Source organism: Electrophorus electricus, chromosome 3, assembly GCF_041902795.1.
Source record: "Electrophorus electricus isolate QZ-2024a chromosome 3, ASM4190279v1, whole genome shotgun sequence".
Taxonomy (NCBI): Eukaryota; Metazoa; Chordata; class Actinopteri; order Gymnotiformes; family Gymnotidae; genus Electrophorus; species Electrophorus electricus.
The window spans coordinates 11,101,980-11,116,155 of NC_137499.1; the positions used below are offsets into that span (position 1 = coordinate 11,101,980).

Sequence of the window (14,176 nt, forward strand, 5' to 3'; positions counted from 1 at the left end):
AATGGGCCAGCAGTCGCAGAGCGCGACGCCTTCCGGGATCCAGGCCAATCGCTTTTCAGCTGCTGCTCCAGGACACGCCTCTGAGAGTGGGCGGGGCTCTCAAATAACTCTTATTTTAGAAGAGATTTTAAATAGCTTTCGCTTTCCGCCCTCCGAACTCATTAACGAGGTTGACAAGTCGCATACAATTTAATGAGGTCAACGAATCTCATCTATCTATCTATCTATCTATCTATCTATCTATCTATCTATCTATCTATCTATCTATCTATCTATCTATCTATCTATCTATCTACAAATTACGAATTGATTTATTTAGGTATTTACTTATTTACTTATTCATCGGTCCGTCCATCAGGTCAAAGATTCGGGTCTGACCAGTGAAAATATTGCGACCTCGTCGGTATAAGTGGTCCATTGCCTCCCTCGTGAGTCTTTGACGGGTAACTACAGCATAATAAATGGTTCCTACTGTGTTGTATGAAAAACCATTTACTAGCTACCTTATATTTCACTGTATATATTTATAATGTAGCATTAAATGTTGAACAAAAGTACACTTAAATGCATCAATCTCTCACCCAGTAATTTTAAAACAGCAGTAAACAGCCGTAAATAGACACAGTCCTGTTTGGTGTCCTGTGCAATGAATTAAATGTTCAGAGACGGAAGTCTGGTGGAATTCTGAATGTCCTCCAGGGGGCAGCAGTTAACTGAGAAGGCAGTTACCCCTACACATGCACAAGCCTCCAACAATGCAAAGACAAAACTGACCAACACGTTAAGAATTTAATAATTGCGTTTTCAAAGCACACATACATATGGACATGAAGCACATCACCCTAAAATTGTCAGCATCTTAAGATGATGTGAATTAGTAATGTGCACTTCTGCTACTGATGAAATATGTATGTAAATATATTAAACATTAAAGAGATTTGTTTTCTGATTCTTCATTTTGTAATGACTTTCTAAAGTTTTTGTTGAGCAGTTGGTGTTAACAGGGTTACACTATCACACACTACGTCTACGGGACACACTTACCTAGAGCACTTAGTCATGATGCATCAGACCACTAACAGACTGTTACTGACAGCACTCTCAGCGAAGCTGAATTGGTGTTATGTCCTGAAAGGATGAGAGACAAATGCCTAGACTGCAGTCTGTTTACAATGTTTCATATTTGCTTGGAAGAGGAGGAATAAATTACTGACAGGCTATGTGAGTGGCAGAGACAGAGAAGATGACTGAGAACTGGGACATCTTTTTAAGACATGGGGTGAATATTTTCACACATAGCAGGAAATGCTTGGCAAAACCATGAGAAGGAGGAGCGTCTCACTGGACTACTCTACGTCTCACTGGACTACTCACTGGAATACTCTACGTCTCACTGGACTACTCTACGTCTCACTGGACTACTATACTCACTGGATTATTTCCTGCTAAATCTCACTGCATTACTCTACGTCTCACTGGACTACTCCACGTCTCACTGGACTACTATACGTCTCACTGGGCGTCTTTACGTCTCACTGGACTACTATAATCATTGGATTATTTCCTGCTAAATCTCACTGGACTACTCTATGTCTCACTGAACTACTATACGTCTCACTGGGATACGATACTCACTGGCTTATTCTAAATTTTTGCTTGGCAAAACCATGAGAAGGAGGAGCGTCTCACTGGACTACTCTATGTCTCACTGGACTACTCTACATCTCACTGGACTACTATACTCACTGGATTATTTCCTGCTAAATCTCACTGGACTACTCTACATCTCACTGGAGACTACTCTACTTCTTCTCATCGATGTGAAGAAGAGCAACAACCAAGACATAGAGCAGCAGTACAGTTAAAGTCACATGCACCTCTACATAAGTGCTGCTCTGGGCACACAACAGACACACACACAGTGTGTCCCATGAATTCTGTTCCAAACATAAATGGCCACTAATCCCTTCCAATGTCAGATGTGTGGTCCGAGTTTACGTAAGCGTTACCCAGTGTTGGCTACACTTACAGTAACTGGGCTTAAAGTATTTTGCAGTGAAGTACATACGGTTTTTATCATCCATGGAGTTATCTTACTGAACTATTTGTATCACAGCCTACAGTATCATTTTCACCCTTATGGAAACATATACACCTGCTATTCCATCGGCAGCTTTGACCAAGTCTCATCTGGTGCTCATTCCCAGCGACTGCGTCAATAGGTTCATACACGTGCAGTTGTAGAATGTTCATCGGCTCACACAGAGGAAGTATGCTGGCTTAGTGACATCATTCTGGTGATCAGAAGGGAACTCTGTTTATGCTGATGTCCTGTGTCATTTTTCTTCTTTGTTGTATGCTTGATGCCTGCAAATCCAGAAAACACCTTTTAAAACAATGGCACAAAAGTCTCGGAAATGCACATGAAAGGCTCAGAGAGGCAAATATGACTCACCATCAAAATCAGACTCATTGGCATAAGAAATTTAATTGTGATTCTGACGAATATATTTGCAAATCTGGTAATCACTTATAAGGCATAATGTTTGTGTATTACTGTGTTATAATGCATCTGTTTGTGTATTACTGTGTTATAACGCATCTGTTTGTGTATTACTGTTATAATGCATCTGTTTGTGTATTGCTGTGTTATAATGCATCTGTTTGTGTGTTACCGTTTTATAATGCATCTGTTTGGGTGCTGCTGTTTTATAATGCATATGTTTGTGTATTAATATGTTATAATGCATCTGTTTGTGTATTAATGTGCTGTAATCCATCTGTTTGCGTGTTAATATTTTATAATGCATCTGTTTGTGTGTAACTGTGTTATAATGCGTCTGCTTTGGTATTACTGTGCTATTAAGTGAACACATCACCTTTTTCTTGGCTTTGTCCATTGAGAGTCCTGACACACTGAGAGCAGCAATCTTATTCTCAATGTCTGAAACCTACCAAAAGAAAAGTGCACTAGGCTTGATTCAAGAGCACAAGAAGAAGTGAAGACATGCCAGATGACAAGTAATCACCCAGACACATTCAAAGTGTTTCCATATATATCATGGGTCTAAGTCCCCGGCGCGCACACGCCACCATACTGATCAAATACGCAGCTCACTCTGGATAAAAGCGCTTGATAAAGATGTGCATTCACTCTGATGGTCTCTCCTCACTCTCCGTACTTTAGTGATCATCTCTCACCTCACTCTCTGTGCTCTGGACCTTAGCAGCTGCTATGGAAAGTTGTTCCTCCAGCTCAGACAGCTCGGAGTCGGTGAGGGGGAGGTAATGTTTAGTAGCATTCTGTTCAAGCAGCCTCAACTTCCTCTCCATGTTGAAGGATTTCCCTGCGGTCAGGTACAGCTGTAATGGAGCAGGAGAGACCGTGAGAGCATTCTGCACCAGTGCTGATACTCGGTGGCCAGAGAGCATAGATGTGCAGGTTCCTTTTATCTAGTTTTATTCGTTTGAGCAGCACAGCCATTCGCCAAGCGGTAATGAAATGCATGACAAACATTAACTATAAGCCCCAAGTTGTGTGTGACCTTGTGCGTGACCTTAAGACTGTGTGCTAGATCAAACATATCTGCAAAGATATCTTCAGGCTTACATTTTCCTCGAGTTGTCTGTAAGCCTCAGAAGCTTTTTTTACATCTGTGGCCCCTAACTGGGGTCTGTCAGGGGGGTCTGGGGGGGCCAACTCAGCTTGAACACTTTCAACGGCATTGAGGGTTCTTAGAACCTTGATTGTGATGTCACAAAGTGCTGCAGCAGTGGATCTCTGAAAGCCATGCAGAGGGAACAGCAATTAGCTGAGGAGAGCAACCCTGCTAACAGAACAGCACTGCTAACAGAGCAGTGCTGCTAACAGAGTAGTCCTACCAACAGAGCAGTGCTTCTAACAGAGCAGCACTACTAACAGAGCAGTGCTGCTAACAGAGCAGTCCTACCAACAGAGCAGTGCTTCTAACAGAGCAGCACTACTAACAGAGCAGTGCTGCTAACAGAGCAGCACTACTAACAGAGCAGTGCTGCTAACAGAGCAGTCCTACCAACAGAGCAGTCCTGCTAACAGAGCACTGCAGGGACTATTCTGGTTTGTGCGTAAGTCTTCCTAACTCTCATGCTAACTGGTGTGTGTATAATTAGTGTTACTTCAAAACGCAAACCACTTGTAACATTTACAAAATGTATTAAATGTTTCATGTCCTCTATTTTTGCATCCACAAATATTTTAAGCCAGCTAAAGAAACCTGTTGGCTTACCTCTCACAATAGATTACATGGCTGTTAAATTTACACTAAACTGAAAATGAATTAATGTTTTAATGTATAGGAAACCCAGATTAACAATATTTACTGTATAATGTACAACAATAACAGTATTCTTCAGTGGGCTTACTGTATTTGGACAATTGTTCTCACAGTGCAATACACTGTTGATCAGAAAATTATGCACAATCAATAACAAATACTCTAATACCAAATCAATATTTCCACTATATATACTAATTCACACATATTTGTCTGCCGGTCAGTATCAGACGTCTACGTCTGTCTGTCCATCCTGCCCACATATTTTTATCAACATCACAACCAACCCCCCCTTACCCCCCCCGTAGCGGAGATGACAGCCCAGGGTTCAGCAGTACACATACTGCAGTAATAGTGGAAAATCTCTTCACACATCTACATCTATATTTCCCCAATATACTTGCACATTGCATTACAAGTTTGACCACTTTTGTATGGATGGAAACAAAGCTGCAAACAAACAAAAAAAAAAACTGAATAAACTGGGGAAACTTTCTGCTAAAATCTGAATAATCTGTCTTACATATTTCAAGTGTATATTTTCATTTGTTTGTCAAAATGCAACATATTTCCCTCCACAGTGATCAAAATTATTTTGGGTTTTACAGTGAAATGAAACCATTTTGATGTCTGAGTCACAATTGGTCCCTCCTGTCGTCTGTGTTCCACGGTTTCCCTGTCTTGTTTTGTTTTGGTTCCATTCTGTAGTTTTGTTGCAAGTTTTGGATTGAATGTCTTATGTATCAAAGCACTGCACAAGTACAGACAGTTTAGTTCACATAATCTATTGTTATGGTGAATGTGTTAAGTGTTTTGATAAAGTGGATCAATTGTAAAAAACTGTGATAATGTAGGTGTGAGCTGTTAAAATGAGCAATGGCTTATAATTTGATAATAAAGGTGTACTTAATTAAAAGTTAAACTCATCCAGGAATATCAAGTTGCAGCTTCTACCAAAAACTCAAGCATTGGTCTGGATGAAAAGGCCGGAACAGATTGAGTTTATCTGTGAACTGTTTACGCTGATAATGAAAATAATTACATAACCACATATGTTATCAGAGCAAAATTATTAAGTAAATGAACACCATTCCTTGGGTAAACATCTTTATCCCTTGTGTTTATCGTGTGTGTGTGTGTGTGTGTGTTCTTACCTTCTGTGCCTCAGTGGGTATCTCATCATCACTGGAAGAGCTCATAGCAGCTTTCTGTGCCATTGGAGCTGACGGGTCCTGTTCCCTGATGGTTCTGCCCCTCACCCCAGGACCCCTGGAGGGGGCGGGCCTTCTGGGATGCTCCTCATCGGAGGACAACGCCCTGTCACTCATCAGCTCATCCAGCTTCTTCTTTAGGTTCTCCTCCTCCAGCTGGCCTGCTGACAGCTGACACACACACACACACACACATCCTCACTGCCTGCTCTCTGATACCTTTGGGTTAGCCTGGTGACTTGGGGCCGTGTGCCTGCGTTCATACCTGATCAGGAGGGTTCATCATCTTCTCCTCCAAGTGGTTCAGCAGAGTCTCAATGGCAGACATTCTCTTGCTCAGTTCATTAATCTGCTTTGAGACACCAGGTGTCAGGGGTCAGGTGGTGGAGACAGACAGAGAGAGGTAACAAACAGATCCAAACCAATCCAGTTTCTCCCAGTGCGTTCCATGAACATCATCATGTTTCCTAGCAACCTGGCTCAGTGTGACGGTTCTTTTTTCCCCACCTGGTGGTGCTGTGGGTGGCGGTTCTCACATCCCAGAGGTGCACTCAGACTGACGTTCTCCTGGGCGTGGCTACGGCGCGGGGGGTGGGGCTGGTAGATGGGACCACGGAGTCCGTCCTCGTCCTCAGAGGTGTCCATGTACAGGGACACCGCGCTGCGTTGGGGCACGGCGTTGATTTTGGACAGTGAGCGAGCACGCACCATTCTGTGCTCAAAGTGCATAGCATCGTCTGCACATGGGGAGTGAAAACAGCTTACAACTCGTGTGTGTGTGTGTGTGTGCGTATGTGTGTGTGTGTGTGATGCCATAGTTAACCTGGCATTGACAACGGGTCCAGACTCCTTCTACGATTCATGAGGTGATGATGATGATGATGATGATGACAGGCGTCAGCACGACACTCCGTGTCACCCCGCGGCCGCCCCCGCGCGTCCTGGGAGTGCTAAGGGGAAAGCAACAGATCAGTGTACCGGATCTGGGCGTGAGGCCCATGGCGCTAAGCCAGCATTGATTACTCTTGCCTGTACAGAATGTCGGCGGGAATGGCTACTGTAGTTGTCCATGTCCAGATCCAAGGGGTGGACAGACAGCAAACGCCTCGTCTTCCTCACCTCCGGACGCCAAAAGAACGGACAACGTTAGCATTTAAGACTGGGTCCACCAGGCCAAGAATACCTCATTGTTAAACCCGTAAAAAACACATTTTATTTTATTCAGAGTACTTTAAAATCTTTTTGTCAGATACATGGTTTTAGACATGGCCTATAAAAATCCACATACATCCACAGGCCATAATTTCAGTGTATGAGTATTATAATGCCTGTAGTGCTAAAAATGAACATTTGCCAAAAACATTCTAAAGCCACTGTACTCTGAATTCTGGGAAAGTGTCTTTTTTTAACGTATTCCTCTAACGCCTGCATATTTGCCTGCATATAGCGCTGGGTCTCCACTGTATCCATGTCTTCATCGTCATGGCCACTGTGTCCATCTAAAAAAAAGGTCACCCAGTTACCCGTGCACCCAGCTCAGGGTGTTCTCGCTAAGACACTGGGACTGTGCGCCTTGTGTCATAGACAACTGCTCATAGGTATGCATCGTCAATCAATCTACTCGCCAACTCACTGCAATCTACTTGCCAACTCACTGCAGACGTGTCGTTGTCACGGCGACCTGGACAAAGAAAGAGGAATGGTGTGAACATTAATCTCGTGACTTTGAAAAACAACACCTGCAGGTGGGACCCCCATAGCAACATGACATAGCGACAGTTTCTTCACTGATCAGCTCTAGACTTCCACGACACCTGGTATAACACTGTGAAGTCAGATTAATATTAGTACTGAATCTCACACGATATCTGTCACCTTATCCAATGTGTAATTACCATTGATCTTCTGTGTGCTAAAGTCTCTGTGTTCTGGATATACTGTTAAATCCTCACATGACGTTCAGTCTGTAGCCACAGTACACTGGGTGCACGGTACATGTGGCAGAACATGGTGAAGAGTCTACGTCTGGACTATCCATTTATTCACTGTTGCTGTGTATGTAATTGACTTGTTATTATGTCCGTGCAAATGTGAGCTGCTTCCAGGACAATTGAACAAGTGAAAGGTGGTATTAGAATAGTCATGTCCACTCACTACAGATCTGAGTAAAGATGATCAGACATTTGTATTATGGTTACAAGGCTTAAAGAGTAGACGAAACCTGACAAACAAACAAACAGATATTGCCCTTTAGCTGTGGCCAGCATAAGTACCCTGCCAACCACTGAAACTATGCTTACCATTTCAGCATATAACATGTCTGATCTCAGCCCAGAGCTCATAAACAACCTCCACAGACCTCTGATCAGACCCAGAACACCACGTGACCCACTAGGTCCTCTACACCACAGACACCACACACAGCAACACGCTGACCTAATGACCAGCGAATGCGGTCAGGCTAACCCTTCATCTGACACGCAACACTGAGGTGCACAGCGAGACTCCTTTGACTTTTAGTGGCCACTGAATTTATGGTGACGTGTGCCGTAAGATATGTGTATGAGTCAGCAAACCAAGCACAACCGCTGCGTCTGTGGAAAACTTTGATAACGTGCGCTGTGATAACACGTGAGGTTGTTCAGACACATCAAAGGCCATCGGAGTACTATTTTCGGAACCCACCCGCATCACTCAACCTCTTGCGCAGCGACCTCAACACTTTAGCACCGCCAAAGCGCTTGAAACGAGAGTGCACGTTGTCATGGTACCAGGTCAACGTTCCGATCTTCAGGACCCTGTGCAGACAAAGAGACAGAGTTTGAGGTCACTGTTGTCAAGATGAGCAGACTTTGCTCGTGCGTGCGCCCTCAGTCCCGTGACGCTTGCGCTCTCTCACCGGGCGGCTCGGCAGGGCTCACACACCCAGCCGCGCTCCTTCCCGCTGTAGCGGCTGCACGTCCCGCACGCGTACAGCTGGCAGTCCTGACACTGCCGTTTCCTGTTGACCAGGAACCGGAAAGGCTGGAGGCAGTGGAGGCAGTGGGACTCAGACAGCGAGGGCCACGAGCCCAGCAGCTTGCGCTTGGCATCGTCCTTCTCGATCCTGGTCTGCAGCTCCCTGCACGACCCGGAACCCGGACCCACCACAACCGGCAAAACACAGCATAACCGGAATTCAGAAGAGCAGAGTGGAAAGAGAAGAAAGAGTGATGGAATGATATCACTGGTTCAGAATGAGACTGTTATAGACTGTTATAACACGGGCTCTGTGTGTAGCCTGCGTTAAGGCTAAAGATATTTCAGAAAGCTCTTCCCTCAATCCCAGCTCACCACTATTAACATATAAAAAAAGTAACCTTACAGCATTCCATAAAACCTGATGGCTATGTCTCTCTATGGCACCAGACATGACAAAAGTTGACAGTGGAAAATCTGGTTCACTTATCACTGGCATCTTTATCAGACACAAGCCAACAAAAACCAAGAGCCAGACACCGAACTCTTTGTGTAAGCGGAGAAAAGAGTTCACAAAGAAGTGTGTTTTCCCAGGCAGAGCCCTGGGGCAGTCCAGCCTTGTGACCTCGCCATGATGATCAGAGCAGGAACTGTTTCTGTGCAGGAGCTCTGTCACCCTCACATTCCACTGCCCTACTGCTGCTGACACATTCTATAGAGAGCACAAGGCAGGAGTAGTCACGTTACCCCCCACCCCCCCCACAGATGTACTGCCCTGCTCCACACAGGCCACAGTGGCTAATTCTGGCATCAGTGCACAATCATGTGTCCAGTATAGTTAAGATGCCTGAAAGCATTCACATTAGGGGCAGATGGGTGTACTTGTGTTTTTAACAGGTGTTGGTGTGTCCGTGTCAGGGTAGAGTCTGTGGTCTAACAGGTGTTGGTGTGTCTGTGTCAGGGTGGGGTCTGTGGTCTAACAGGTGTTGGTGTGTCTGTGTCAGGGTGGGGTCTGTGGTTTAACACGTGTTGGTGTGTCCGTGTTAGGGTGGGGTCTGTGGTTTAACGTGTTGGTGTGTCCGTGTTAGGGTGGGGTCTGTGGTTTAACGAGTTGGTGTGTCCGTGTTAGGGTGGGGTCTGTGGTTTAACGTGTTGGTGTGTCCGTGTTAGGGTGGGGTCTGTGGTTTAACGTGTTGGTGTGTCCGTGTTAGGGTGGGGTCTGTGGTTTAACGAGTTGGTGTGTCCGTGTTAGGGTGGGGTCTGTGGTTTAACGAGTTGGTGTGTCCGTGTTAGGGTGGGGTCTGTGGTTTAACGTGTTGGTGTGTCCGTGTTAGGGTGGGGTCTGTGGTTTAACGAGTTGGTGTGTCTGTGTTAGGGTGGGGTCTGTGGTTTAACGAGTTGGTGTGTCCGTGTTAGGGTGGGGTCTGTGGTTTAACGAGTTGGTGTGTCCGTGTTAGGGTGGGGTCTGTGGTCTGTCAGGCTCACCCAAGTCTGTCCTGCTCCTTCTTCCTCAGCTCGAGGTCTCTCTGGATGACCTCCCACACGTGCTTGACCTCCTCATCCGTAAGCCTGGACAGATCCATCTCAGAAATCTAGACTGTCACTTCAGCTCCTCAGCACAAGGAACCTGAATGTTACAAGGCAAAACCACGTTTGTAACTATATTCCAAATCTAGAACAAATAAAGTGTGAAATCAATTTGCTTCTGCAAGTTCATTTCCATGAGTAAGTGATTCTGTCAGCTGAAAATGAAGCAGAAACAATGCACGTGAAGCTTGGAGAGTTGTGCTCTTTTCTCTGATCAGACGTATCTCAGCATTTTAAACAGTTGTTCTGCCAGGTACCTCAAAGGAGCACAGTAATGACACACACACACGCACACACATACTCACACACACATTCACACGTACACACACACACTCACACGCACACACTCACACACACCCTCACATACCCACACACACACACTCACACACACACACACAAACACTCACACACACACACACACGCCCTCACATACCCCCCACACACACACACACTTACATACCCACCCACACACACACACACTCACACACACACTCACACGTACACACACACACACACTCACACGCACACACTCACACACACACACACACACACACACCCTCACATACCCACACACACACACTCACACACACACACACACACACACACTCACACACACACACGCCCTCACATACCCCCCACACACACACACACTTACATACTCACCCCCCCCACACACACACACTCACACCCACACACACATTCACACCCACCCACACACACACTCACATACCCACCTACCCACACACACACACACACACACACACACACACACACACACACACAGTAATGAGAGTCTCCCTACATGTTGAAGGTTTCTGCAAACACACCTCAAAAACACGTCCATCAGTTACTGAAACCGCATCTGTGAATCATGTGTGGGGTTAAATATTTGTCCGTGATAATAAATTAATGAAATGAATCGTTAAGTAATGACTAGAGTTAGAGGAATGGCAGCATAACAGGGAAACGGCAGTCTGCCAATATGTTAATGTTCAGCTCTAACCCATACGCTATTGATTTCCTGTTCCTCCTTAGACATATGCATATTGCATATGCATATGATTATCGATTACACTGTGGGGTTTTAAGTATCTGAACCAAATAAATCAAGTGTGACAGACATCTAATGTGCATTAAACAGACGTTACCATTAAACACTACTTAACTTTGTCTCGAACAGAACTTTTTTGTGATCAAGTGCTATTTCTACTTTCTAATGCAACGGAAAGTCAACATTTAATCTTAAAAGTGAATCTTTTCCGTATGCGCTGTAAGTAAAGGTTTATTTACCCTTGTCTTGGCGAACAGCCGCTGTCGGAAAGTCCCCTTTGAAACTCAGGCAAGAGATCGGTGAGAAGTCTGAATCTCGGCTGAGTGCATCACATGCTCATATTTAAGTGAATCAGGCCGCGAACATCGGCTGATGTTCGTGCCTGCGGGCAACTGAGGCCTGACCTCTCTCTCCGCTCCCCTCCTCGGAACAGGCTGTGGTGATCTGAAGCAGAAATACGCGTTTAGGATCGAGGTCACAGTGTTACACTTCAACTTTTCTGGTTCTGTTTCTTTTTAAATATATTTTCACTTCACCAGCGATGAGTTGCTAATGCATGTGAATTCTTCACTTTATTATATTAGTAGGCGAAGTGTTGCTAACCGCTTTTTGGTGAATTTAGAAGTTTATTCGTTTTCATTTCTATTTTAATTGCCTTGGTGTGGGCGAGCCAAGTCGATCTAGGCGAGCTAGGTGACTCACTGATTAAACATTTGACTGTTGACCACATTTTAATCAGATTAACCTTTTTTAATTGACTTGCGAACACATCAGTGGGTCAGGCTCTCTGGCCTTGCAGATTTATGGGTGGCGTCGGGCACTTGTGCCTGTACAATACGTCCAAGTTTTATAGCGCACACTGATGTCTTTACAAGGTGATACAGGATTCCTGTGTTGACTAACTAAACTAGTACTTATTGTAGGGTATTGTTTATTACACTGATGTTGTCTAACAAACTCTAGCACTTATTGTTTATTACACTGATCATTGTTTAAGAGAGACCTTATGTATTTGTACTTCTAGTCATCAGCAGAGATCCCTGTATTTCTAGTGTTGTAGATCAATGGTATATTAGACTCTAACCTACTGTACTGTACTAGGATGTATCTATGAGGAAATAACAAAGCACTTTTGATAAGAGCGTCTGCTAAACGCCGTAAATGTAAATGTAGACGTACGTATCTGCGGTGTGCGCCACAGTTTGCTCTCTCCGTAATAATATACTGCGTTGGAGAATAGCTGGAGATGCTGAAGGTCTGCTGCACACATGGCGAGGTGAGGGTGAGGTGACCTACGCAAACGTCCTAGTTACTGTGCGACCATCTACAGGCAGTGGCTAAATATGAACTGTGGGTATTTTTACACATAGAGCCACTTACATGTGTGCTCTGCACAAGCTAAGGACATGATTTGCGTAACAGAATCCCACATCCTGCACTGTGTTCAAAATGCTCCACTTTTCCCCGCACATCACAGCATTTATTAACAACAAAAACAACAACAATAATAATATGCTCCTGTATGCAGAGGTCTCTGTGCGTTCCTGTTACATATGCCCCATCGTGTTGGTGGATCGAGAGATTCGTTGAGTTCGGTGAGTTGTCCCAGTTTCGGGGGTGGGGGTGGGGTTCATCCATAACCCTAAAATTAGCCGTGACACAGCGCTCGACCCTGTTGGCTAGCCAGGGGAAGTCCTGCTCTTATTTAGTGAAGGTCCTCTTCTACATCGCGTAGCATATGGACGGACCCAGTCCACACATACTGGCTACACGTTACGCTCTACCGCCGAGGAGTGAAGTAGTTGAAAACAGGACCTCAAACTGAACTGCTCCGTCTATTAAACTTTAGTGACTTATTGGCCATCAGAGAGTTGCAATCAGAGCTCAAAAACCCAGAAATAAGACGGGCGTTAAAGGGCCAGTGCCTGATTTGGAGCTGTCTGTGTCGTTTATGATGTATGCTGTGGCACACAGACGTGATCCGTGCTATTCCGAACTGGTTCTGATGTGTCATTGGGTATTGGAGCCATTTAAACACGAACATGTTTTGTTTCCATGTCTTGGGCGTCTCTGCACTCCACAGCGATGTGGCAACTGGTGATGATAATAACAGATCAAGAAGGCGCAACACGACTGGAACGGCAACTGAGCACAGTGTTATGGTTAGGGTTTAGGGTTTAGAGTTAGGGTTAGGGGTTAGGGTTAGGGTTTAGGGTTAGAGTTTAGGGTTTATGGTCAGGGTTAGGGTTATGGTCAGGGTTAGGGTCAGGGTTAGGTTAGGGTCAGGGTTAGGGTTAGGGTTAGGTTAGGGTCAGGGTTAGGGTTAGTGTTAGGGTTAGGGTCATGGTCAGGGTTAGGGTTAGGATTATGGTCAGGGTTAGAGTTAGGGTTACTGTTATGGTCAGGGTTAGGGTCAGAGTCAGGGTTAGGGTTAGGTTAGGGTCAGGGTTAGGGTCACGGTTAGTGTTAGGGTTAGGGTTAGGGTCGGGGTTAGGGTTAGGGTTAGAGTTATGTTAGGGTCAGGGTTAATGTTAGGGTTAGGGTTAACCCTTACACATGTAATGTTCAAGTAAAGTCAAATGTATTTATACAGCACTTTTTACAACACATTTGTCACAAGGCAGCTTCACACGTCCAGATCCCTAATGAGCCTTCTTACCGTCACATTTCACAAGCTGAACTAGAGGACACTGGTCAGTGAGATAAGGCGCGTCAGCAGCGTGACGTCTACCCATCGTGTGTTTTGTTCGGTTAATCTGCTAATAACAGCTCTTGCACACTACAAGAGGACTACAATGTCCAGTCTGGCTGTCTGAGAAAGTAACTGTCCCTGTTTAAACCTGTTAGGTTCAACACCCACAGAAAACGCCATCATAACAATGCCAAACAAATGCTTCTAACATTATTTACTAAATATAGTCCAGTGTCTGTAGACCCACACCACTGTACTGGAGTTACGCTGGTGTGATGTCTTTTTTTTGCTGTCCAGAGCACAGTACAGTCAGACTCCCGTTCAAAGCAGCTGTTCACCACACAGGAGCAGAGTTTCATGTTGG

General features: G+C 44.9%; 1 protein-coding gene across 2 annotated transcripts; it reads right to left on the reverse strand.

Moving 5' to 3' along the window:
- Window positions 1-175: 175 nt before the first annotated feature.
- On the reverse strand, window positions 176-12,382 carry mlpha (melanophilin a). Of its 2 annotated transcripts, XM_081710233.1 has the most exons (16): window positions 12,300-12,378; window positions 11,360-11,564; window positions 9,968-10,109; window positions 8,424-8,645; window positions 8,210-8,322; window positions 7,158-7,205; window positions 6,962-7,023; window positions 6,554-6,643; window positions 6,348-6,474; window positions 6,032-6,261; window positions 5,790-5,876; window positions 5,468-5,695; window positions 3,611-3,781; window positions 3,202-3,363; window positions 2,880-2,951; window positions 176-2,367 (listed from the first exon to the last, which is right to left on the reverse strand). In XM_081710233.1, the coding sequence occupies exons 3-16, from the start codon at window positions 10,063-10,065 to the stop codon at window positions 2,302-2,304; spliced, it is 1,776 nt and encodes a 591-aa protein (XP_081566359.1). In that variant the 5' UTR covers window positions 10,066-10,109; window positions 11,360-11,564; window positions 12,300-12,378; the 3' UTR covers window positions 176-2,301. The 2 variants fall into 2 exon arrangements, with proteins under 2 accessions (XP_081566359.1, XP_081566360.1); XM_081710234.1 differs by lacking the exon at window positions 3,611-3,781 and having other exon boundaries at window positions 12,300-12,382.
- Between the last annotated feature and the right edge of the window lie 1,794 nt (window positions 12,383-14,176).

Bases quoted from the DNA above. Each gene is read 5' to 3' on its own strand.
- mlpha (XM_081710233.1), bottom strand. From the start codon at position 10,065: ATGGATCTGTCCAGGCTTACGGATGAGGAGGTCAAGCACGTGTGGGAG. The intron at 6,644-6,961 runs GCAAATATGCAG...TGGCGTCCGGAG, and splicing joins AGACCCAGCGCTATATGCAG to GTGAGGAAGACGAGGCGTTT. The intron at 3,782-5,467 runs GTAAGAACACAC...CATGGCTTTCAG, and splicing joins TACCCACTGAGGCACAGAAG to AGATCCACTGCTGCAGCACT.